The sequence below is a fragment of the Thalia democratica genome, chromosome 1 (genome assembly GCF_965202585.1).
Source record: "Thalia democratica chromosome 1, ktThaDemo2.hap1.1, whole genome shotgun sequence".
Classification (NCBI taxonomy): domain Eukaryota; kingdom Metazoa; phylum Chordata; class Thaliacea; order Salpida; family Salpidae; genus Thalia; species Thalia democratica.
The window spans coordinates 50,379,191-50,407,100 of record NC_139165.1 but is presented as its reverse complement, the minus strand read 5'-3'; the positions used below and the strand labels follow the sequence as shown (position 1 = coordinate 50,407,100).

At 25.6% G+C, this 27,910-nt stretch overlaps 1 protein-coding gene across 1 annotated transcript; it reads right to left on the bottom strand.

The window, feature by feature from the left end:
• Nucleotides 1-14,911: 14,911 nt before the first annotated feature.
• LOC145844708 (uncharacterized) lies at nt 14,912-27,096 on the bottom strand. The gene is made up of 19 exons (XM_082952163.1): nt 26,797-27,096; nt 26,566-26,729; nt 25,516-25,618; nt 25,290-25,451; nt 25,075-25,227; nt 24,869-25,009; nt 24,267-24,392; nt 23,883-24,026; nt 23,706-23,822; nt 23,484-23,644; nt 23,332-23,377; nt 22,943-23,068; nt 22,141-22,221; nt 21,666-22,040; nt 21,397-21,582; nt 21,192-21,329; nt 20,325-20,456; nt 20,090-20,210; nt 14,912-19,774 (listed from the first exon to the last, which is right to left on the bottom strand). The coding sequence occupies exons 1-19, from the start codon at nt 27,020-27,022 to the stop codon at nt 19,705-19,707; spliced, it is 2,772 nt and encodes a 923-aa protein (XP_082808289.1). The 5' UTR covers nt 27,023-27,096; the 3' UTR covers nt 14,912-19,704.
• Nucleotides 27,097-27,910: the final 814 nt, after the last annotated feature.

Here is a 27,910-nt window from a genome sequence, read left to right as displayed (position 1 = left end):
AAAACATAGCGAGTCTGTTTTTAAATATAAATAATAAATTGTTAGGAACTTTTTTATCAGTAAAGTATTTCAATATAAACATTTGATTATAGGCAAAAAACTTTAAGCAGTGCTTTAGTTTAATCTAAACGTACAGTTTAAATATGTACTTCTAGAAAGGTTAGTAAGTTTAACAATTGATTAAAGCTTTGGTGCACAATACGCATAGGAATTTTTATAAACTTTATTTTTTATAACTAAATTAAATAATTAAACTACCTCAGGTTTCAATGATAAAAGTTTTTATTTTGTAACTGACACGGCATGACATATTATTTTTAATTAATTTTTTAAAGTTGTTATTTCTTATATAATGAAAACAATAACTTTATTTGTTTAAAAAAAAAGTTAAAAGGTATGAAAACAGTTTAAGTTTGTAATATTCTGTATAAGTTTTACAAAGAAATTCATCTTATCGTAAGTTATCTTAATTTTAAATGAGTTAAACTTAGATTATAAGTTAAAACTTTCAGATTTAATAATATAATATTTAAGAATATTTATTAAGTTCAAGAGATGATTTATACGGGAACGGGTCACTTTTGCACGAGCGTCACTTTTGCACGAGGGGACACTTTTGCACGGAGGGTCACTTTTGCACTAGGGGACACTTTTGCACGAGCGTCACTTTTGCACGAGGGGACACTTTTGCACGGAGGGTCACTTTTGCACTAGGGGACTAGGAAAATAATTGACATTAAAGTTTTATGTTTTTTGAAAAATTTATAAATTTGCCTATAAAATTAACTTTATGCTCGTGATTAAATGAGGTAGGTTTTAAATTATAAGTACACCAATATCCATGTCCTACTTTATAATTGTTGAACTAAAATAACTGATCTAACTGAAAACTTACTTACTGCTGGGAAAGTAATGGTTACTAAATAATAATGCATAAGAAATATTAATTATAGTTATTTTACAAAATCTTATTAAAAAAAATTTCCTCTAAAATCAAGTAAAAGCTTTAAAATTAAAAAAAAAAGTTTTATGATAAAAAAAAGCTTCACATAACTCTTGCTCATACCTTTATAAAAAAGTAGTTGTTAGATTCTACTGAAATACAATAAAGTTAGTTTAAGGCCATATCAAAACATATTATAAACTTTCATTAAAGCCAATTTAGTAACTAAAAAAATAACATCCGTCTTGTCAAGGACAACAATTTCAAATATACAACTACAAAGTAAATTTAAACCAGGGGCGTGTTTTGACTTGACCCTTGAAAATCAAATTGAAAAAAAAAAAACCTTGAAAAAAAAATCTTAGAATATCACTAAAAACGTTGTTTACTGACTTTGTTTTGGTTATTTGATAAACTTTGAATAATGAATATTGAATTTATAACACTGAAAGATTATAAGTTTCCTTAGCAAAAAATGCTCGTTTTTGCCCAGCTGAAATAGATTTCGTATAAAATTTTAATTGTGACGTGATAATAGGTAAAAGTTTTAAAGTAGCATTTTTTTCTGGGAAAATTTCTACTAAGATGCTCTTAGTTCCCATTATAAATTTTTATTTAGTGTAAATAACTTTTTATTATTTTTTTTTCAACTAGTAAGTACAATTTTTCTTCTTAAAAATTGTCCAATATAATCATTAAAGTTGTTTTTACTTAGTTGATTGTATATTATAATGTTGTGTGAAGTTTTTAAATCCTGAAAAGTTCAATTCAGAGAGTTTTCAAAATCATCTTTAGACCACCACAACACTTGGCAATTTATTCTTTTATCATTTAATGGTATGTTAATATTTTTATTTAAGTTATTTTTTTTTTGTATATCTGTTGGCCACAAAGTTGATTCTTGATTTTTGATATTTTAAACTCAGAGAGATTTCAAAACCATCATTAGAATCCCTGCACCCTCGAGCAAACATTTAATTATAATTTAAAGATTTTTTTAATTTAATTGTATAAGTCTAATCATTTTTTTAGTGAAATTTCAAATTTTATTTAAGTTGATTTTTTTTAATATGTTTTGGCAACAAAGTTGATTCTTGATTATTTGAAATTTTTGACTCAGAGAGATTTCAACACAATCATTAGAATCCCTGCACCATCAGGCAAACATTTAATTATAATTCAAAGATATTTTAATTTAATTGTATAAGTCTAAACTTTTTTTTAAAGTGAAATTTTAATTTAAGTTGTTTTATTTTTATATATGTGTTGGCCAGAAAACTTGATTTTTTGAAATTTTCAACTGAGAGAGATTACAAAACCATCATTAGAATCCCTGCACCATCAGACAAACATTTAATTATAATTTAAAGATTTTTAAACTAAATTGTATAAGTCTAATAATTTTTTCAATGAAATTTCAATTTTTATAGATTAAATTACATGAAAATTTTTTTTTACTATTAATAGATATATAAATGTAAAAAAATTAAAATTTAAATGAAAAAATTGCAAGAACTTTATCTATAGTCTATACTAACCTTTAAGTCAAAATTTGTAAGTTCATAATTTTTTTCTGGTTCTTTTAATTTTAACTTATCTAAATTTAATACAGTAAAATATATAAAAAAATATAATATTTTTCTATTACTACTTATATGTTTTTTTTTTTTATAAACAGAAAAAAGCATTTTAAACACAGAGTTTTTCGGCTAAATATTATGTACTTGACTGGCAGTGCATACCTAAGAGATGCGTACTTAAGCGGCAAATTAAGAACAAAAAAACTGTGAACCCCCTTTGAAAAAAGTCTAGACACGCACCTGATTTAAACTGTATTATCAGCGACATAAAAACAATTCAAATATAGATAAAATAAATTTTGTTTACAATTACAAAAAATATATAGTTAATATTAATACTTTTATATGTTAAGTTTGGCAAATATGGCAAATTTTAGTAAACACTTACAACATTTTTTATAAGATTTAAATATGAAATTTTTGTCACGATAACAATTTTTAAATTTGCTTTTTTTGTTTTTTTTTTACTAGTTGATTTAAGATTAGAGATAGTAGATATAAGTTAGTTGAAGTTTACTAGTTATATTAGAAGAAAAAGATGTATAAGTAGGACGGAGACCTTTTGGATTAACTATAATGGCTGTTTGCAGAAATTTTATGTAAAACAAAGAGTAAATTAACTTTTATAAGCAACCTATTCGTAAATATTGTTCTTGCGACTTTAAATTTTTATCTTTCATTTTTTTTTTAGGTTAGTTGTTGAGTTGTTAAAAGTCTAAAAATTTTTTTTTAAATACATACAAAAACTAAATTTAATGTATGTAGTGGAAAATTAGATTATGAACATATGTTAATACATCTTCTTCTTTTAAATAACTTTTATAAATAACTTTTATTTAAATAACTTCTTTATTTTAATATTTTAAAATGAATATTTAAGTTTTTTTTAAACTAACTGAAACACTAACCACAGATAGATAAGATTACTAATGTTGTTACAACTGTTTAAAGTCAATGTGAAAAACGCAAAAACTATTTATAAAATGTTAATAATTATAAATCATCTGCGCTAAAAAATAAATAGGAATGTTACAAAGGTTTAAATATATTAGAACTCAATTATTTTTATATTAACTAGACAGAAAATTATATTTTCTAAAGCTAAAATTTGCGTTTTTTTCGAATGTGGTACTTTAAGAGTATTCATTAAACTTAATTTAAATAAGAAAATCTAATCTAAATTTTATTATGATACTATCGTTTCGAAGTAAGCATTAAAGTTGTAAAAACTTCAAAACTTTTGCTTCATTTAATCTCCGTTCAGAGTTATATGATTGTTCTTGATCAGTATTTTTATAGCTGTTTAAACAATCTCTCTTCTTTGTTTTCTTCTTTTAGACTTGGTGTTAAATTATTATCAAATTGACTCTGTAACAATTTTGTGTATAAAAACTTGCTAAATACTTATTAAAATGCTTTAAAAAAATCAAAGCATTTTAAGAAATGTTTTTTTTTTTTTTTATAGTAAATTCTGTAAAGATATTTTTTCAATTATCATTAAATTCTGAATTCATTGATAGACATATTCGACGTAATTCTTCATATTTATTGTAAAAAAATAAAAATTATAACTACAGTTACAGTAACCTCTCGCTTGTTTACGTACATTGTGTCCACAGAAAAAGTGCGTAAAGATACGAGAGGTACTAAATTTACTATGGCTGATTTTTGGTATTGCTTCTAGTTAAAAGCAGGCTGGGGACTTTCCCACATTTAACAATTTGTTTACTTTATTTATAAACATGAAATCAAAAGATTAAACTATACATATATTAAAAAAAAAAGAATTTAAATTTATATTAAATAATAATACTTGTAGAAAGATTTTACTAATTTTAATGATAAGTAACGTTAGACTTTCATCAACTTGATAATACAGCAAAAAGTGAACTGAAGCAAAGAGGTATGTCACAATTAAGGGGCGATCTGGAGTAGATTTTGGGATTCCTGCTACCCTTCTTGATGCTGCTAATATAGTATGTAATGCTTGGAAGCTCATATCTGAGAAAACTGTGAAAAATTTTTTCATATTAATTTTGCTAATTGTCCATAGTTTTTTCCTAATTTTATAGCAACAAGTTTTGTACCATGCCTGCTGAAATATGACTAAAACTTCATGAAATATGAAAATAAGACACAATGTTTACTATTATAACATGAAGTTTAAAGTACCGAAACTTATTTCTTTTAAAGAAATAACTATAAAAATATTGTATATAAGTTTCTACACTATCATACAATATTGGTATATTAATAAAAAACATTAGGTAGTGGAACAAAAATCATTACACAACACATTCTAAAATTTAAGTTTAAATTTATTTATTAAAATGTTTTTGTACCTTCTATAGTAAAAACTATTAATTATCTGTTTATAACTATAAATCGTTTCAAAAATAAAACAAAACAACATTTTTTGAAGAAAACTACAAGCTAGTTAGGTACTAATTACTCGATTAATTTTTACTAAAAAAAAGTTTTGAAGTTGAAACTGTTTTCATAAAAGTTTTCATAAAAGTTAAGCATACTGTTTATGATCTTTAAAAAAAACTACATAAAGTATTAAGTATGTTTTACTATCATAGAAACTTGTAAATGGTATAGTTTTATTCATAATTTATTTTATCATCCTTCACTAGCATTATTTAGTGATCACAGAGTTTTGTATTTAATTATCCACTTAGTTGTATTTTTAACTTATCAATTTTCCTTGACAAGACGTTAAAAGGTAACCAAGTGGTGTGCGACTCGATAACCGAAAGGTTTTTTCTTAAACCAGGTCCTAAAACCAAACATTTTGAGCGCATTATTTTGTCGTTTTGTAAACAAAAACTATACATCTAATACAGGGGTCGGCAGGCAGTTGGTGGTCGCGGGCCAAATTTAAAGTTTCCAAAGTCTTCGCGGGCCGCAGTTTTAGTTTTAGTCACACTAGAGAAAAGTTTTACTTTTATTCACCTTATCATTTTAAATGACTTTTAGCTATAAATAGAATGTTTATTTAATATTTATTAGAATAGAATTTATGTTGACTAATATACTAAAGTGTTAATAAACGTTCATAAGCACTTAATAAGTTAAACTTAATACTTATGTAATTTTACTTACAACCTAACTCTCTATAAAAACCTAATTTGAAAAAAAACTTATGGTTTATTTTTATACATTCGTTATATTATCAACCTTTTTTTCATATTTCTAAGAACATTAACTTCATAAAAAGTTTTTGCGTGTTAAATAGTTTACGCTCATTAAAAAAATTAGTAATTAGTTAACTTAATAAAATTAATACCGTTTTGTATTCCAGAACGCTAAAAAAAATTCTTTTACATAATTAGTTCTCGAAAACTTAATAAAACATTTAGTTAGTAATTAGTCTTTTACATGGTTGCCACATAAAAAGCAAAAATGTCTGAATTGTATCAAACCAGCCTAAGTTTATTAAAAGTTGAAAAAGCTAATAAGTAGTTTTTAATTAAGCTTAAATACCTAGTTAAAATATCATCATAATCAAAAAGTACACAAAGTGTAAGAAAACAAGAAAAAATTAAAATTAGTAAACTACACTACAGTCATAAAATCTATTCTGAGAACTGGAAAATTTCTTTAAAGTGTTTGAAATAAAAATTTCACACACACATAAGTATTCAATTTTAAAAATAGCCTGTTTGTGTAGCAACCCAATTAAAATAAAGTTCACAGCATAAAGAAATAACGAAAATTTTTAACAGCAAATAAATTACTTCTAAAAAAATATAAGTCAGCTGAATGGATAACTAAGTTTCTTAAAAAATTTTAACAAAAGTAAAAAAATTTTATTGGGTCATCAGCGAAGTAGAAAAACTTCTTTTTTATTAAGCATTATAGCAATTCTTTATCTGCAATAAGAATATTGCATTTAAAAATAGTAAATGTAAAATATAAGACGAGCTACAAGAATTTAAAAAAACGTTAGTTAGGAGTTATTGGGAGAAACGATAATAAAACAAATCATCAAAGTCAATTTCAACAAAGCATATGATTATCTTCAGTAATTACAGAATGATCAGAAAAAATTGTTAAGGCAAGTTATAAAGTAGTGTAATTTGTTACTTAAAATGAGATACCATTTATAATTAGAAACTATTTTAAAGAATTTATGTTTGCGGTAATGAAAGACTTTTGTTTATTTCTTCAATGACAACAAAAAGTCATGTTTAGGAAATGCATTAAGGTTATAAAGTCGAATAAATCAATTTAGGACTTTAATCATCCTGTTGACATGAGAGCATTGATAGAAAAACTATTGCTCATCTGAGAATTTCTATTAGAGATGTTTTTACTAACTTTGACATTTTAGCAGAATTTCTTGGTTTAGTTCCAACGCGAAGGTTGTTCACAACAATCGGTGAAATTTTACAAGTAAAGGTGCTATGATACAAAGTTTTTAAAAGTACAATTCCTTTTTTTATTTTTAGTATAAAATTTAAGTAAAGTTAAAAAAAATTTAATAAAAATGTATCAATATTAAAAAATACTGTTATGCTACTTCAATATATTTTTTAATAAAAAAAAAATATTTGGTAAATTTTTTGTGTCAAATCGAAGCTTCATTACTTTACATAGAAAAATTGTTTGAAATTCAAGGTTTATCAAAAATTCTCAAGTTTAAGTTTTTTTACAGAATTTTTAAGCATAAATTTTTAAGTTCAAAGCTTTTCAGGTACATTTTGAGTTATATCAGCTGCAAGACCTAAAGTTCAACATATATTATAACTCAAACTAACACTGTGGATTGAGCAAAATATACATCATAAGTTTAATTTGCCACTCTTTCAAGCAAAAAAGCCAGTCTGAGTCAACAAAAACATTCCTGATATTTTTGCATACAAAAATTAATTCTAGCCAAAAACTTAAAAAATGACTTAATCGTATTGAGATTTGAGGTCTTCAAATAGTAATAATCTGAGTGTGTGGTAATGTTTAGTTGTTTATTTGCTTGAATTTGAACCATTTCGATTAACAATATACAAACTTATTAAATTTGCCATCCCTAAATCTAATTTATATTAAATAGGTAGCTCAAAAAAACAGCAATTTAGTGTATTGATATGCAAGGCATAAAAATTAACTTAGTTTGTCAAAAACAATGTTTGAAAAATGAAAATGTATACCTAACAAAAACTATATTAAGTTATGTCATATGTATATTGTTTTAAATATATCTGTACAAATTTAGGTATTACATGTAGAAACAACAATGTTAGAAAATTATGCATAAACTAAACTTAAACTAACTAAAGTATTAAATAAAAAGTGGTTTAAAATATGAGCATCTTTTTAAGTTGGTGTGCAAAGAAATTAATTTAAAGTGCAAAGAATAGTTCTAAAAAACTAAAACATGTCAAAACAAAAATCAAATAAACCTTATTTCTTATTACTATGTTATTTTAAATATTTTTACACAAAAATATAAAATTTACAAATAAAAAATCTGTAAAAGAAACTTAGGTATAAAAAATATTGAAAAAGAATATCTAAGCTATAAAGATATGATACTTAAGTTAATTACTGTGCAATACTTTTGCATAAAATGGAAAACGCTTGCATTTAGTTATTTAATAACAGGTATTATAATTAAATCCAAGCACTCTTTACATTCTTTTTTTGAGATAACTACTGGCTGTTGTAAAAAAGAAATTATCATGAACTGAGAAAAACATCCTCTTAGAATTTTAATCTGTTGTATTTACATTTTTAAACTAAATCAGAAACTTCTTCTAATTCTTTAAAATGTTATACAGAGATTTAAAACCAAACTAATCAAATTAAATCGAATTACCGAATAAAATTTAACTTGAAATATATTTTTGCTCAGCGGACCACATTTATATGCTCGCGGGCCACAAAATTTTCTTTCGCGGGCCGCATTCCATTCAAAAAAATAAAGTGCTCGCGGGCCGCAGATTTGCCCTTCGAGGGCCGCAATTGGCCCGCGGGCCGCAGTTTGCCGACCCCTGATCTAATATTTTATTACAACTAACATTACCAGTCTATTTAGTTTTGCAGCTTTTATCAACGTTGCCCGACGACAGTTGTTTGATCTGCTTTTCCGGTGGGTCAACTGACGATGGTTGGCTGAAATATTCTTTCTTGATTATCTCGCCAAACTTGACGTAGTCGCAAAAGCTTTCGCTTTCGATGCCGTCTTGAACTGTTCAGTCAGATCCGTAAACCTGTTCATTGTTACCTTCCGCTTAACCAATGAAAGCTTACTTATTTTTAAACTTGAATGAAAAATTAAACATATTTAGAAATTAGAAATGATAACATTTTAAAAAGTTTTTTGTTCAGGCTGAAAAGGTTAATACTGTTGTACTTATGAAATTTTTGTTGAGTTAAAGATAGCACACATCAATAAAAAGAGTTTGTTAAAGGTTCAGATAAAACTAGAAATAAAATAATAATCTTCACAAAGAGACTTTGATATTCCAACAAATGCTTAAAGTTTGAAATAAAATTGAGAAAAACAAACTTAAATAATACAACTACCTTCTCTGAACGAAGTATTTTAAAAAGAAAATGAAACGCAAATACATTATATTATATACTAGGACAGTGGTCTTCACTTGTGTACACCAAACTGCAAAAAAATAAAATCGGTACACCTTAAGTAATTGTTTTAAAAAGCGCCGCTAGTGGTAGGACTACGTAAACACTTTTAGTAACATATTTCTCCCTAAAGTGATATTCTTGAGATATCTTATGATATCATAATTTATGTTAATGACATATGTTTCCAAGATACCTACTAGCGGCGCTAATATATCATAACTAAGTTTATTTTTACATGCAAACATTTTAATAAGTCAAGCTGAGACTTATTATTTGATCCTAAGTTTAATGAACCTTTATATGTGGTTTGCCTTATTTTCACAATGAAATTTTTGTTTTATGGTTTTTTCTTACATACTTATTAATTTAACACATCTTCGCAATCACTACAAATTTCCAGTACAGTACTCTTAAAATATTTTATTTAACATTAACTACACTTAAACTAATTCTATGTCTTTTACTTTGTGTGTATTATCTATTTTTACAAATGATATTCAAACAGAAAAACGACAACAAAAAACGAGTTAAAAACAGCTAAATCCAAATAAATGCAATCTTGTTGCTCTCCATACAGTTGATGTACACATCGTTTCTTTCATAGACAGGATTTTTGCACTTCAAGAAGTTCAGGGTTGTATCTGATTGTCACTTCTTTCTGGTAAAAAAAGTAAAAACTGAAAATTAAACTATGTTTTGTTATGAAATTTATTTATTACAAACAACTACTATTTTTTAAGTTTTTAACTAGGCTTAGTATTTAATTTAGAGTTTGTCACTCTATAAAGTGAAAAATCAATCCAGGTTGACCAAAAACTATTTTATAATTCTTTAAGCTAGTTTAATTTTAACAACATATATTTATGTTGGCCGAAAACTAAATATGAAATTAATAAAGCTTATATGAATAAAACATCAATTAACTCAACAAATACTCAATTGAAAAAATAGCTTAAGATTTAGACAAAATGTTAAACTAGTCTTAATTTTTATTAATTAATTAATTAGTAAACTTTAAATAAAAAAAGCTTCATTTAATATTCTAAAACTACTTAAGATACACCGTACTGCTTGTTATATATTGTTTCAATCCATTACAAACAGATTTGTTTTTATGAACTAAGCTCTTTTAAGTTTTTGTTGTAAACTTGTTTTAAAGCATTAGCAGTTAGCACTGATAGTCTTAATACCTAATTACAATTTTAAGTTTGCTTTAAAGTTACTTCTTATTTTAAAAAAAATATTTGAATAAATTTTATCCATGATATCTATTTTGGGATTTTTATTATTTATTAGTTCACACAATGATAAAATCGACGCTCGAAAATATTTTCAAAGGTATATAAAAAATTAGAAAGATTTCATGGTCATCGAGCTACACACCACTTATATACTTAAACAATTTTTAGCTATAAAGTTTTTAGCTAAAAACTATTTAAACTATAAAAGTTTAAGTTTTTTTCTTCTACAAATAACTAAGAAAAAATTATTACAAACAACCCAAGTATGACACTTAACTCAGATTAATTAACATTAGAAGAGGTGATTAAAATTTTGTTTGTAATATTAATTATAGTACTAATTTGTTATAACTTCCCAAAAATTGAAAAAACCATAAAAACTAAACAGTATGTGTAGTAAAAAAAAGACTATCTTGCTTTTCTTAATTATAAAGTCTTTACAAAACGAAAAATAGTTATTATAAATATATATCTATACTTATAAATTAAACTTTAACGATATTTACCATGTATATATTGCAAACAAATAAACTGTAATGTATACTATTTTAGTTTCTTTAAAAATAAATTAATTATAAAACTAACTAAGACACTATCAACTTTATATTTATACAGTGTTTTCGTATCTTTAGCTAATGATTTATTTATTCAATATTACTGTAAATAATTGTATCAAGGTTTAGATAAATTTACTTAAATAAATTTTTTTTTTTTTATTTTTACTAGTAGTATAAAATATAACAGTGATTGCTACAGCATTAAATCTATATAGTTTTATTTGAACCGAATCCACATACTCAGTAAAGAAAATCTTTTGATATAAAGTTATTTTAAGTATGTATTTAATACATATAAAAACAATATCCCTTGCAACCTGTTTATACTACTTATATAATTGATCTTACAGTATTTTCATATTAACCTGGAACATTATAAAATGGTCTTTAAAATAATTTAGTATTTTAATTTATATTTTACTACCCAAATAAGCTAGCGATTTATGTCCATGTTTATTATTAAATTTTACTAATAACTAGTTTCTTTTTGAAAGATTTATTGAATGGTTTTGTATTTCATCTTTATTTTCTTTTATCAGAATAACACTTAATATTAATTATTTTAAAATGCTTTTGAGCATATATATAAATAACCTGATTCATAACTAATTAACTTTTTAATATCTTGCATTATTTTTATTATTTTTAGCTTTCTTACACATTCATCGTATTTTAAAAATGAAAAGTCAAGTATTCTATTTATAAGTACATAGACTCTACATTTTTTTTACAACTTAACTAACCGTATCTAATATTATTCATGAAGATTATATAAAACAATAAAAATAAAAAGATTTCTTTTTTAGAAAGTAACTTTTTATATATTTTTTTTTTTTGATAGTTTAGATTTTAATGTTTCTACATGTTCTGTCAAGTTAAAATAACTATAAACTAACAAAATACTTACAAATGTTTACTTTTGTATAACTATTTTAGTCATCTTTATAATAAAATTAAAGTTTTTCCTTTTATTTCCTGAATAAAAGAGCATGAAAAAAGTTTTTTAAACATTTAAATTATTTTTGTTTTCAAGGCGCCAACTGCAAAATTAAGAACCCATAAACTAGTATTGTTCATCAAATATTAAACTTATTATTTTATTTAAAATAGGTTTTAATACTGAATGTTATGGCACTCCAACAACAACGCTTCACGGGTTTATTTGGATAGGTGTCAGAAAAGCACAGCATCACTTTAGCACGGAGTGACACTTTACTACGGCGTCAATTTAGCACGGATTGACACTTAAAGCATGTCGTCCCTTTAGCACAGAATGAGATCTTAGCACGGAGTAATTTAAGATCTTTTAAAACGTTCATTTAACTGATGTTCAACTACTTATTAATTAATAAGTTGAAAAAACAAATAGGTGCAAAAACTAGTTCTAACTCTTATGAAAGTATCGTCTACCAGTAGCACTTTAAATTAAGCTGTTTTTTAAAGTATCAAAACAATAAAAATAATAATAAAGCTTAACAGGTAGCAATTTCTTGAATTAGGTTTACTTACCCTTGTAGAAGTCTTTATAAAGTTTTTATAACACATAGAAAAGTATAAAAAAGATGCGAGACACGTGCATGTAGAAATAATAGGAACTTAACATCTTTTTTGTATTAAGATACTTAATATTGTATATATTTTAATAATGAAACAAGTAAATTTTTGGTAGGATACAAAATTATCAGATTGTAAAAAAACAAGTGTTTATCAATATTTTTAACCTTTATATATCTCACCTTTTATTTAAAACTTACAATTAAAATTTAACCTTACTAAAATTAATTAATGCTTATAGAAAAAAATTTAGGAAACAAGCTAGAGCTTGTATATATTGTTAGGTTTATAAACATATTTTATGTCGAAAATATGATAGTAGAAAAAAGTCTATCAAAAATTACATTGTAAAATGAGTTAATAAAATTTGTAATTTTTTTTTCTAACTTCTATTAAAGCTTTAACTTGTAACACATTTAGTTTACATATCGTTTTTAGATTTTTATACATAGTAGTACAAATCTTATTTAAGCAAAGAAAATAAATTGCAAAACAAGTTCGGTGCTAAAGTGTCAGTCCGTGCTAAACTTATACCGTGCTTTTCTGACCCGTTCCCGGTTTATTCAAACCCCACAAAAGTTTATAAGCTGTTTTGTTAGTTAGAAATTATTATAATAATGATTATACTTTTCTTCATAGTTACCATAGCATTCCAGTTTATCAGAATAATTCATCTGTCCACACTATCAAAAAATTAGATAAAGTTAGACTGCACATGCTGCTTCATTCTTAATAAACTTTTTTAAAACTCTTTTATATAACTCAAACAATGGATTTTTCTGTAAATAAAATTAGAGCTTGTCAAAATGTTAATAAAAAAAAACTATTTAAACTGTTCTACATACTTTTTATTACATTTTTGAAATAGATAAGACTTGAATATATTTTTAGTTTTCTAGAAACATTTTTGATTCTGATTTAAACTTTAGTATCACTTTCATAATATTCCTGACTGACAATTCATAAATTATAAAACTTTAAATACAAGAGTGTTTATTTTCTAAAGACTTTCATTTTTCTTAATATAAAGGTTTTTTAGCTCAAATTTTGAGATCCATATTTTCTGGTCACAATCAATTTTAGTTACTATATCAAGAAAACAGTATATCTAAAACAGTGTGTGGATTTTGAAGTTCACAAAGCTAATGTTAATTTAAATTTACAATAATTTGAGATCAACAAAATATTTTAAAACTGGTAATGTTTTCCACATTATATGTAGTAATTAAACTGAAAACCGCTTGTTTGTTATTGTAAGTTTACTCACGTTAAAAATTAAACAAAAAAATCACTGAAACCTTATTATTTAAAATGATTGTTTATCGTACTTATTTAAAGTATATTTACAAGGTTATTTTATTCTTTTTACAAAATATAATGCAAAAAAACCCTGGAGTTGGCTATATTTTGGATAAAAAGCTGGAATTCGAACAATATATATGTATTTAATAATGCAATATAAGTTGAATACAATGACTGTTAGATTTAACTTTATTTAAATCAAATATTTAACTGTTTGAAATGATTTTTCTGTTTCTACCAACTTTAGAAATTACTAAAGTATACTTTGGTTATAAGTTTATTTCTTATTAGAGGGAAAATTCACTGAAAAAATATTATCTTGAAACCTTTACTCAAGTATACCTTTTTATAAACTCAATTACGCTAACTAAACTGATATGTTAAACATTGTAAAAGAGTAGACGTTTTTAATCAAAACTTAAAAAGTGCTTAAAAGTATTTTAAACACAAAAGAGTAACTGTTTTTTAAACGTTTCTATGCCCTTCAAAATTTGCATACGTTGAATTTTAGCTGAGCCAACGAACAAAGCGCAAAACGACAATTTGAAACTAGTGTTGGATGGAGCTGCGTTGAGCAATAAAAAAGTTTAAAACGCTTGTGCTTGTATGCGAAATGCTGGGCTTCTCTTTTTATTCAAGAAACAATTTAGAGGGCGTTGTTTAGCGAGCAGGCAGGAGAATAATAAAGCGCGCAATTCTGCAAGCTCGCCACTCGCAATACAGAAGAGAGGCGAATGAGAAATCAATGGAGTTTCCTTGCGCCATCACGCCAGCTCAATTATTGACTTATTCCGTGCTTTGTTTATCATATGTCATGCTAAAAATTATTATTTTTTGAGTGCTAATAAAACATACTTAGTGACAAAAACAGCGAACTAATTTTAAACTGTTATACCTTAACATTTATCATCTGAGCTATTTGTTTTTGACAACGTTGTTATTTTTTATGAGTTACATAACTTAATCTCAACACAGCAGTTAAGTGCTTGAAATTACAAGCTGCATACAAATACACAGTTGGGATTTTTCTATCTAATTGTCTTAGAAAAGTTTCAAGTATTTAAAACATAGCAGTTCTTTTTTTTTTAATTAGAATTTATATTTTTTTTAACTTTATGGTTTATAACAAACAAATTTCAATACAAGATTTATTTTATTTACAAAAATCTACGAATAGAAAAGGTTGCGAAAAGTCAAAAATAAAACACGATAAAACCATACATATATTAATTCAAAAAATAAAATATAGTAATGAAATTCGCATAAATATTCGTGTTACTGCTGAACAACAATGTTAACGAAAAGCAATAATCGATTCGAGCTACAGCAAGAGATGCTAATACTTTGTTCAGTTGTAACTGCCTGAAAATTCAGACAAACGCGAAAATAAAATAAAAAACTGCACCCAAAACACAACGAAATTTACAATATAAAAACAAAACCGTAATGCGTATGATACACAATTAAAGAGGACAATTAATGAGCAATTGAGGAAGAAATCAATTAAAAGGCTTTTTATAAAAACTCCACATGATACTGTTAGAATTTTGGACAAAATATGTAGAGTTGAAGGACTTAGCCTTGTTAAATTCAAATGCAAATAAAACTAAATTAGGCTGAAAAAAGACAAAAAGGAAGATGGCCTGATTTTAAACCACTGAATCAGATATAATAATAAAGCACGAAAGGTGTTAAATTTACATAATATAGAGTATTGAAAAGCTTGTTGTTCAGTTGTCATAAAATATGTATGTACTTTTTTGCAGGTACGTTTTGGAACCAAAAAACAATTATTAAATAAAGAAAACATATTACACTTTGTTCGAACTAAATGCTCAAGTAAAATTTAATTTAGTGCAATTTTGGTTTATTTTTTCAACTTTAAGGCAGCTTAGTTTAAACTAACTTGGTTTTGTTTTAAGAGCTTAAAATAATTTTAGTACTATGAAATTTTGTTTTGAAGAATAACAATGACCTTAAATCTTAACGTAATAAAGTAAAGCATAGATTATTTATACCTAAATTCTAAAACACTTTGATAAATAAACTTTAATGTTCACTGTGGTATTAAAGTCCAAATCGAGTGATAAATAAGTACTTTAAGAAATAAGCTACGAATTATTATCAAGTGCTGCATAGAGTAACTGCACAATGGAAAACTTAAAAAGCAACCTGTCCTTTAAGTTAGCCGGGTAGTTTATTTAAGTTTGAACTTTTTCAAGCAGAATAGTTATGAAAGTTGTGTAACGCTACTTTAAAATATCTTGAAAAATTAGCTTATATATGAATGAAAAACAAAGTTCAAAGCAACTTAGATGATTTCAACTGGAAAAATGAAGAAAATTTGGAAGAATGACTTAATTTTAACCATGTGTACAATTTTTATGTCATAAGTACGCCGTTATTCTTGATAAACCATTGCTAAGAAAAGGCACGTTTTGTTAAAATTAAAATACCTTTTTTACCAAACGTACTTGATTTATATAAACAGGCCTCAATGAAATTAAATTTTAAAAGCGCAACTTAATTTGATCGACTCTTTCCAAAAACATATCATAATTAATTCAAGTACAATTTGCAACAAAAAATGGCACAAACAAATCTGACTTAAGTCTCATCCACCGTAATTTTGTTTAACCGTTTAAAAATCTAGTTTTAGTAGGTCAGTTTTAGAGAGCAGCTAAAAACCTTGATACAGGCAAGCAGCTCAAAGTATGGTACTTGTTAAAAATATGCAAAAACACAACAAGTCAAAACTACTTAACCGAGTATGTAATAATTTTATGTCTATTTTTATTCTTTGGCATTACAAAATATAAACATATGGCGAAAGAAATTTGTTACCAATAATGGAAACAGACACCAAAAAACGAAAGTGTCAGTGCTTCGTACTGCAAAAAAAGGTAAATAGAATCAGATTATTAATTTAAGTGCAAGTTATGATTACTAAAATTGCACACACATTAGTGCATCAATAGCTGTCATTACATCACAAAATGTGGCAAAAACCGGATTTTTTTTTGGTGTACAGCTTAATAATAGTTAAGGTAGCAAATAATTATAAGCAATAAAAAGCTTCAATTTATTTTATTTTTGTTAACAAGTCTCTTTTTTTTAGAATTTTAATTGACAAGTCTTTTTTTTTCTTTTTTAATACGAATAAAATAAATCAGAATTACAAGTCAAAAGGCAATATAACAATTTTTCTTAGCGATTAAATATAAATAAAACAACAGTTGGCACCAACGAAAGTAAAAAAACAGTCAAGACAAAATCACAAATCCACTGAATACATTATTGTTTGTACCAAAAAAATCATAAAAACATGTGTTACTACATTGTGTATAAGAGTATAGAAATTTTATTTTAACAAAGGACTTAGACACAAACTAACAAAAGAATTACTTCAGAAAGTTAACTTGCTTAATTTATACAATAACCAGTTTACTTGGCAAATATTACAAACTGTTATCGTTCATTAACATGGCAAGAGTCAGTTTACTATATATTATCTTTTTGAAAAACTTTTTTATGACTTTATAATTTGAAGCAACTTTAAATAATAACCGATTAAATGATTGAACAATCTGCTTATTAAATGAGTGTCGAATTTGCTTATAATCAATACTGGTTATAATTTTTTAAGCCTGGATGTTTTTACGTTTATTTTTGAGTTGGTCTTTACATAATATAACTAAATAAAACATAATATAGATAATCAGCTGTTATAAGATAGTGGATGGCTAAAAAAAAACTACTATTTAAAAATTTGACTTTTTGTTGCAAGTAAATCATAAAACCCAGGTTGTTAAGATAGAATATTTCTTATGTTTGTATAACAATAAATACTATACAAACTGTTTTTAAAAGGCACTTTTTAAATTTTTTTTTCAAGGACTCTGAGACTGATTTAATACTATTTAACATAGAGAAATGGAAAAAACTTAACTCAAGTTGGAAATTTTTTTTTTTTTTTTTTATTTAATATTTTTATTTCATTTAATCCTATATAATTTTGGATCATAATGGACTCTAAGCTCAATTTAAAAAATAAAGTCGATCTAAGAAAAATTGTTCATTGAATGTTAAGATTAAGTTTATCATTACTAAAAAATTTTAACTTTCTAATATAAATACATGATTTTTAAAAAGCCTTTGTTTATGTATTTCTGCTAAAAATTGCTTAACTATTTTAGACTTTAAGTTTCTTAGTCAAAATGGAAAACGTTAGAACTCCCAGTTTTATTCTATACAAAATGCAAAATACTTACAACTTTAAGGCCGGAATACGTTAAAGAAATGATCTAAAATTTAAAAAAATTATAAGAAGGCTAAAATATTTAACTCATTTTTAATTAAATTTCAATTTAAGATGTGCATCCTGTTTTTGACCGTTTAACTATTACCTTAACTTTGCAGTGCATATATGTTTACAAAAAATTCTTTTATATTTAACTTTTATTTAAACATTATGGACGGATTAAAGAGAATATTAGGAAGATTTTATTAAATACATTTTTGTCAGTTTCACAGTCTAACTATAGTTGGCGTAGATGCAAAAAGAGATATACCGGGAATTTAGAAGGCAAAACAAAAAATCTTTACAATAAAAACAAGAAATTTAAAACAAAAGCCATTCAGTTACAAAGAACAAATTCGACGGTGTTTATAATTTTCTGGCATATTAAGTAGTAATACAATTGTGCAAATTTTCGGCCTCAAGATGTACCCAAAACAAAAGTATTTGTTTCTAAATAACAAATAAATAACAGTATTTAATTATAAAAAGCAAATACATTACCCAACAATACTTATCGTCTTAACACTAAAAATCTGTTCTTTATCTTAAGTTGTGGTTTTAACTGTTTTAAATTATATAGCAGTGCAGCACCCAAATTAAAATATTTTCTGTTTGACCTAATTTTGTTTCCAAATTAAATAAATACCTATTTTGGATCCTCATGTTTCTCGTTTAAAAAAGACAGGAAAAGTAGTAAATCTTTTTTTTAGTCAAGCAAAAACATTTATGGATGAGTGAAAAATGTAAGCACTCCAAAATAAAATTTTAGTGTGTATTATGCTTAAATCGAAACAAAAATTTAGATACCTTATTTGCATATTTTTCCAACATAATTAACTCTAGCATAGTAAAATTCAATATTAAATTAATTGTTCTACTTAATTTTACTTGCAAACTCAGTTAGCACCGGATAAAGTAAAAAATAAATTTTCAGAATTCCCTGCTTATAACCAATATTGAGTACAGCTAGGTGGCTTTAAAAGAACAAGTATTGGCAGAAAAATGACATAAAGAAGAAAATCGAAATTTATAAGGAATGAAAACAAACGTGGAACTAGCACATCAGAAATTGATGGCTTATAATTAAACATAAGTAAACGGAGGAATCTCTTAATAATTTTGAAATAAATTCAGGGGAGAACTTATATTTAGTTTAATTTATTATTTAACACCAATATATATCCTTAAAGAAAGCTTTTTTTTCTGATTGTTAAGCAAACTTGAAGAATAAAAACAGTTAAAAATTCATTGTTATATAATTAGCCAATAAACTTAAATTCTGTACAGTGAGTAAAAAGTTAAACCATAAAAAACAAGCTTGTCATTAAAATTTCAATATTGCTAGACTTCGTAAATCACTCGGTCTGTAAGAGTACAAAAAAACAGCCTCAATATCTCAACTACAATATGTAGTTAAGCAGCTTTTAGCAGCTAGGCAAAAAAATATTAATATTTATGAATAAACCAATATAAGTTTGGTTTTAATAAAATAAATGCTAAATTTCACAGTGTAGTTGTGTGAAACAAATTATCTTCAAACATTTTTTTTTGATATAATGGCATTAGCCAGGAAGATTTTTAGTAAGATTTGTTTAATATTCAGTTTTGTTCTCGATACAAATCTTACTTAAAATCAGTCTCTAAGGATGGAATTGAGATTGTTGACAGCAAAAAAAGGATCAATATCATCTTTTGGAGAAGTTCTACAAGTACAGATAGCATAATTAATAAAAAATCCAGTAAACCATTTTAGGTATTTAAATGGTATCATTTAGGTATTACTCTAAATTAAACAATACTATTTTTTAAATGATGCTTAAAACTAAGATAAATTATGCTTTGTTAACTGTCACTTAATCATTTTTCTAATTTTAGTTTGATATAGGTTGTAGAAATTTATTTTACTTTTGATCTATCCTTTTCAAAATCTCATCATGTAGTGACATTATTTGAGACGTTATTACAATTAAATGAAAAAAATCATCTTTAGACGTTAAGTATGTTTTCAAGTTAATAACCTTAAGGATGAAGTATTGGAATTTCCCATAATATCAGTTACGCTTTGAGTGGCTTGGCGGCTTGGCCTACCTGATCCAATTGTTTGGTCATATAAGCTTGTGCTTCTCTTGGGAGGTTGCCCTGTTATAACCTTCTATTAAAAGTTCATAATTTTAAGCTTTAAAATCAAACATGCATTACTTATTTTTACATGATATAATCAGATAAGTGTTTATTGTAATAGTAAATACCTACCCCAAGCATTACTACTAAACAAATCTGATCTCTGTTGCGGCTGAGCATTCATTCCCCAAATAGTGTTTGAAGCTGATCCATTTCCAATAAGAGATTGTTTGTTCCAATCATTTCCTCCATTTAGTTGTGATCCTAAAACAAGATTATGATATAATTAAAATATAATAAGTTAATTGCTACATAAAATGATTAACAAATTCAATTTTGCGTTTCCTTTTTCATAACTCAACAACTTTTTTTATGTCAACGAAAATGCAGTATGTGGCTGAAAAATACTAAATATTATTTTTAAAGATTTTGAATTAACAAAGACAATAACAAATTATACAGTGTCCTTCTTTTATTACACGAACACATGTTTCTGTGTGTTAACAGATTAACATACTTCAACGGATCTCTGTAAAAAATAAATACTTTAAGAAAAGAATAGAAGCTTAAGTAAGTATATACATGTTTCTATTAGAAATAAAAACAATTGCTATAAATTTTAAAAGGTTAATGATAGATATAATGATGTATATAGCTACTTTAGCTTCTATTCTTTCCTTACAATATTTTTTTTACAGAGCTCCGTTGAAGTGTGTTAGTTCGTTAACACGCAGAAACATGTGTTAGTGTAATAAAAGAATGATACTGTATAATTTGTTATTATTATATATTCAGGTGAACTTGTTTAGCTAGGATCTTATGTTAACAAACGATTAAATTTATATATGAAGAGCTAATAAAATAGCTATTTGTAATAAATTACTTCACAATTGTTTACACTTTCCATTGGCTCCTACACTTTTAAAAAAACTTTATTTTAACTTAAATATTTCAAAAAAATCTTCAGTTAATCGATTACTAAGTAAACTAGTTTCAAACCCCATGGATCAGGATTAGTTGTTGCAGGAGATTTAGTAGCAGTGCTGTGTAGTTGTTGAATAGCCCATTTCTTGTTTGTTTTTAGTTGATTGAAACCAGCAAAATAGAAAAGTTTTTTCATTACATCAAACTCAGAACCTGACAAAAGTAAATTATGATTATCATAGAAAAAAATGTTGTGAAAAATCTATTTATTTTAACTTACCTTCATATAGTCTTTGAACTTCATCAATATTGATGTATTTAAATGTTTTCAATGTGTGACGGAAAAGAGTAACTGCGTATTCTAGTTCGCTTTTACAAATGTGTTCAAACAAAGCTTTTAGAATTTCATGAAAATCTGAGTCTTTAACTGCGAAATCTTTCAAATTATCTGGAGGATTTGAGGGGTCTGAAAAATTTATTTTAATAAAAAAAAAATTAAATGTTTTAAATGCAATAAAACTACAAATATCTTAATTATAAAAAACTTACCATACAACGTGTTATTGATGGTTTCTTTTAAAGATCCACAAACACCGTCCCATTTGATATCAATCAAAATTTTATCAGTGTTATCTTCATCATCGGGTTTATTGAAAACATTAGGTTTTATCATTTTTGGTTGCTGAGAAGGCAACATACTAGCTAAGGAAATCTTAGACAAATCATTTGCTAAATTAGCTGCTGTTGGCTCTACTGTGTTCGTTAGGGGAACGTTGACACCCGAAGCTATACCATTTACTCCCATCAGTCCATTTCCAGCAATACTATCAAATAATAATCCAGGAGAAGTCGAACCGGTAAACAAAGAATTTTGACCAAGTGATGTTAGTAAGTCTTGTTGCGGTTGTAATGATTGGTTAAGGCCTAACAAATTTAGTCAAACGGTGAATTTATAAGACACTTAAACAAATACTCTTTTTTTTTAAAAACAAATCCAAAGATTTCAAAATATTACTAGACAAACCTCCAATATTTAGCTGAGTATATAACTGAGGGTTTAAGTTTTGCATCAATTGACTTTGTTGTTGCTGAAGTTTTTGTTTCACTAAAATAGAAAACATTTAATACAAATTATAAAAAAAAAAACTAAATATGATCTATCAATTTAACTGTTTGAAAACGTCAGATAATTTTATTTCAGTTACATAAATATATTTTTTAAAAATATCTCATCAAATTAATAGTTTTTTTATTTATAGAAAAAAAATTCAAGTGTTAACCTTAAAACTAATAAATCAGCTTACAAAAAAAAACTATTTAAAGGATATAATTACTCATTTTCAGATCTGGCAACACCTGGTAAAGGGAAACTAACATACATTTGCATTACTTTTAGCTATAGCCTTACAATTTATTTCACAATGTTTGAGGACAAATTAATTATTTAGTATTAAGTTATTATCTCGAAAAAACCCCTTCGTATCATAACCTAGTAGTACAGGTTAAGGTCTTCAATACAAAATCAACTACCTAATTGTGAAGTAGACCCTTTTACAATTATAAATGAAAATAATAGTAAGATTGTTTTAAAATATAAGTTTTAGAATACTCTTTAAAATATAAGTTTTAAAATTATGCATTGATGGTTTCTTTTAAGATTGATTTTAAGTTAATTTTATATGATATCAGTTTTTTATGGTCTTATTTTTCTTAAGTTTTAATTGAATTATTTAAACTTATACTATTTTTTTTTCACTTTTGATATTTATTTTATTTACTCAAAGTCATAACTTAACATTATATTGCCATACATATAAGTAACTTACTCAGCTGTTCTTGCAATAGGGTATTAGCATCTAAGCTAGTCAAAGAAGTTTGTAAATGTGGGGCTATATTGTAAAGCAAAGGATTTCTCAAAGCATATGTATCGATCAACTGTTGTTGAGGCACAGCTAAAATATATATATTTTTTTAGCAATAGTAGTTTAACGATCTACTGTTATATATAATTTAACTCAAACACTCTATTCTTTTTATATTTAAATTTATGTCAGATACATCCTTTAAAATTATCTATTTGATAAGAATTTCTTAACAAATTCATTAAAATTATAAATTGAACAGAATTTTTATGACACTATGCAGTTAGGACTTTTTTAATTTAATATCTACAGTAAATTTTGAGCTTTTTAATTAACTAAACAAAATTACTTACCTATACTTGGTGCCAGCAACCCCTGATTTTGTAAGTTATGGATTTGCTGTAATAAAATTTGTAACTATGACTTTCATTTATAATTTTATTACCAAAACTTTATTCTATAAACTATTTCTGTTCACCAAAATTAGATAATAAGCATAGCTTACCTGATTTCCAATTAGGCCACTTTGAATGTGAGTTGGAAATTGAATTGCTTGGCCAGTCATTGGATTTATGCTTTTTGTCTGCAGTTTTAAACCACCATTTATGATGTCAGGTGGCCCTTGGATAGGAGGATAGCAATTAGTTTCCGGCTGTTTAATTGTGCCTAAATTTTTTTAGAACAGTGAAGCTAGAACTTAAATATAAACTTATACAAATTAACAAACCTGGTCTCATTAAGTTTGAGCTTGGGGATATTTCACCTCTCATTTCTTTTCCCATTTCACCCATGGGGCCTATTGCCGGGTAGCAATTGTGAGTTGCAGATTTTGGCTGGTATGAATCTGTTTTAACACATATTTAATTTACTTTACAACCTAGTTATTTCATCCTCAACAACTCACTTTTATTGTTATTTTGATACGGATACAAATTAGATGATCCTTCAGTATATGGTAAACCATTTCCTTGACTAGTGTTCTTAGGAGACTCTTGTTTCTTTTTCAGTACTATTTCTGGCACAACAGGTTCCGGCAAATCAGCTATTTCTGTTTAAAATATCATAGTAATTAGATGAAATATCAAAAAAAAAAGTACTAGTTAAGTTTATAGACAATGTTTATAAATAATAAACTCTATAGTTATTTGTCTTAACTAAAAAAGATTGCTCAATTTACTGATATGTAAAAAGATTATTTAAATAATTAACTCGAAATTGATAAAAAGTATTCAATTTGATATCAAAAAAACTAATATTTTTAATCCAACTGTGACAATATAAAAAAAACCTGGTAACAATCCAAGCTTATTCATATCCAAAGCTTTCTGTATAGTACTAATCCAAGTTTGATAGTTAGCCAGCTTTGCAGAATCATAATTATGAACCTTGCATATTTTTTCCAAATAGTCAGAAGCTAAATTTAGTTTTAGTTAACAGAAAAATTCTTCCATTTATAAACATGTTTTAAGAGTGAAAGGATAAAGACTATAATGTATAAAATTAGATTTATTATATAGAACTAATTTAATTAGTTCTTTCTTTTTCTTTTAAATGATAAGATACATGTTCAAACTCTAATATATATCACATAAGACTTGTTTATGAAGTTTAAACTTATTCAAATATTTTAAACGGTAGATCATCTTTATTAGTTTTAAAGCTAATACTAGCTTTCAAAAAAATATTTAGCTAATATCATTATTAAATGAACATATTATATGGCCACTACTTAAACTTTTTTAAAGTACTAAGTCTTCAGCCATTGTAATATGGTGTTTAGTAATTATTTACAAAAATGTGATCAAACTCTTAGTGTATTTTTTTTTGCATCTACAGTGCTTATTTAATTAACTTAGTGGGTACAATTAAAACAAACTTAAATTAACCCACCAGTCAAATTAAGCTTTTTAGAAATAGGAATATGGTATTCTGGTTGATCATCTGCTTTTTCGAATATCAAAACACGCGCTTCAGACACTTTCAATACTCTCACAACTTTATCCAGCACCATAATTGACTTATTCAGAATGTCTTAAATTTAACAAAATGTTGTAATGAAATGGGAAAATTTAATTTCAAAAGAAGTATAAACTAACCAAAATTAAAAAAATTCTTTATTTGTTCAGATGTAATTTCTGGATATAAATCCATATAAATAGCTTCTTTAAAATACGAAATTAAGCATGCTAAGTTGTAGGCACCAGCAAAGTCTTCAGTATATAAGCCCATAACTTGGACATTGTTCAAATCTAAAACCAGAAAAATTGTAATCAGTATTTTCATTATAAGGAATTTGTTTAAATTAACTTACTATTTTTCACTCTCCAGGTTATATGTACATTAAACTGGCTTGATTGGTCATCCAAATGGTAGCTCTCAATGTGATGTATAGGAACGGCAGTTTTATCACTATCTAATTTTTCGTTAGTGACCACAAGCGTATTCTTATTTTGAACACCAGCAACATAAACACCTAATAATTAAATAAAGCTTTTTTTAAGTACTTTCAAAACTTGTATTATATTTTATAACAAAACCTTCATTAGTAGCTAGTCCCTTGACTTTTACTTTAATACTCTTCTCCAATAAAACAGGCTGCTTTGGAACTTCAGAGTGTCTGGTAGTGCTAATCCACAGATCCTATAAAATAATTGTATTTCAAAACTAAAAAGATTAAACAGCTAGTTTAATTTAAAAAAATTCCAATTTAACAATTAAAACATCTTGATCATTTGAGACCATATTAAGGGCAAGGGGGTCCACCGTGATTTTTTTAAGTTGGTCTTATTTTAAAAAGTTCTATCTGAGCTATCAGATATTTTTAACCACTTAAAAAAATTCAAAGTAATTTTTGAGATTTAAGTGGTCAAAGTCAGTGACCTCAATAGGGTTCTAGTGGAAGGCGCAAATCAAAAAGGCAAAAAAAAAGACTATTTTATTGAGAATCTATATTCTCCATAATTTTAACCTATCTTCTTTAAATTTTTACAGAAAGTCTATTATTAAATTTTAAAAAGATTGAATGCAAGATTTTTTTCTATTTTGAAAAATATTTTTTTATCAAAATAAAAACTTTTATTTTCTAGTTTTTTTATCAAAAATATTTATTTTGTAGTATATTTAAAATGGCAACATTCAAAATCTAATTAATTATAAAAGGAAGTTTCCTGAAAGTTTGAGGTCTCTAGCTCAAAAAATGAGAGAAGAGATAGATTTTTATTTAATTTTTCAATTTCCGAGAAAATTGCCTTGAAAAATTTGCGGTCCATACGTATTGGAAACTGTTTACAAAGATTATATCATCTCAAAAGTTAAATGATATTTTTTAGTTCTATAAAAACTAGATTGTAGTTTGTACTTAAAGATTTCATATAAAAGCCAATTTTATTTTTAGTAAAAATAAAAAAAGTTGGACCCCTATGCCCTAAAATGCTATTTAGAATTCTATAATAATCACTTTAAGTTTAACGATTTGTGTAATTTTATTTGAATAAAATATTAGTTACAACAAAATTATGAGGATATCAATATATGTATGCATACACAGACTAACATATCTTTAACTTTTTAATTTAAAAGCTAGTTACCTTGTATATCATGCTAGATTTGGGTGTAGGATACCCCAACCAAATTGGAAAAGAAGCACGCCTTTCTTGCTCTTTCTTACCAGAAACCTTTAACATTTCAAATTGTTCTTGAGTTAATCTTTTTTGGCTGATTTCTGACAAAAGAAATGTTCCCTTTCTACCATCTGATAAAAACAATAATTTGTTAAAATTAAAATCATAGTACTAGCTTATGTTTAAAACTAAACTTACTTTTCTGTTGTACATCATTTTGAGCTTCTTTAGCCTTTTTACTTAATGTACTCAAGTGAACTTGATTACATTCACTGCACAAAAGTATTACTGCCGGATAAAGCAATACACTGATTTCATCCTTGAGTTCAAGTGACTTAAGGCATTCAGCACAGTATCGGTTACTTTCAACATCCCAAACTTCTTTCATCAAAGAATTGTTGTGGAATTGATTGTAAGGTAACATTTTGAATGATACGAAATGTTGTATATAGCAGTTGTTAAAACACTACGTATTTTACAGTTAAAAAAAAGCTGTTTTTTTCTGAAAAAATGCAATGAAAAAATAATTAATGCAAAACATAACTCACTAGTGTTAAAACAAAAGTCAACTGATTACCTTTTTTCTTTTTTAATTATTTAGGCTTGAAAATAAACACTAGTTTTAGTTTTTAGAAATATTAATGCTTATTTCCATTTCATAAAATATAAATTAAAGATGTGATATACCAAAACCATTTATTAATTAACTTATTTAAGGACTTCATTTATTTGATTTAACATTTCAGTTAAAATATGGAATTTATTAAAACTTTAAACTAAATACCTTAATTTTAGGTAAACTTTATTTATATATAAATAAGGTAATAAAAATTTCAAATTTGTTTTATTACTAAATCTTAATTTTTACCTCTAATTACTGATATATTGTTTTTTTTTTTTACATCAATTATATAAAATAATACAATTTTTCTTTTATTTTAATAAAATAAACATTTAAGGCCATAGGGGATCTATCTTGTTTTTTTGGAATATCTCCATAGAAAAGACTCAAAGAAAGATTGGGAGTAACAAAATTGCTATTCTCTGAAATAAAAAATAAAGCATATGTGATAAAAAACTACCATATTTACACCAAACTAATCAGAGTTTATAAGAAAATTAAAGATAAGTAAAATCTAAAACGACTTAAAAAGATTTAAATAAAATATAAAAATAATATAAAAATAACTTTATTTCTAAGATAATAACAAAATTGAGTTAATTTTTAAATATTTTATTATATGAGATTTTAAAATAATTTCATAACTAGCCCTGAGGTTTGCAAAAAAACTTAAAACAAAGCTTGAGTTTT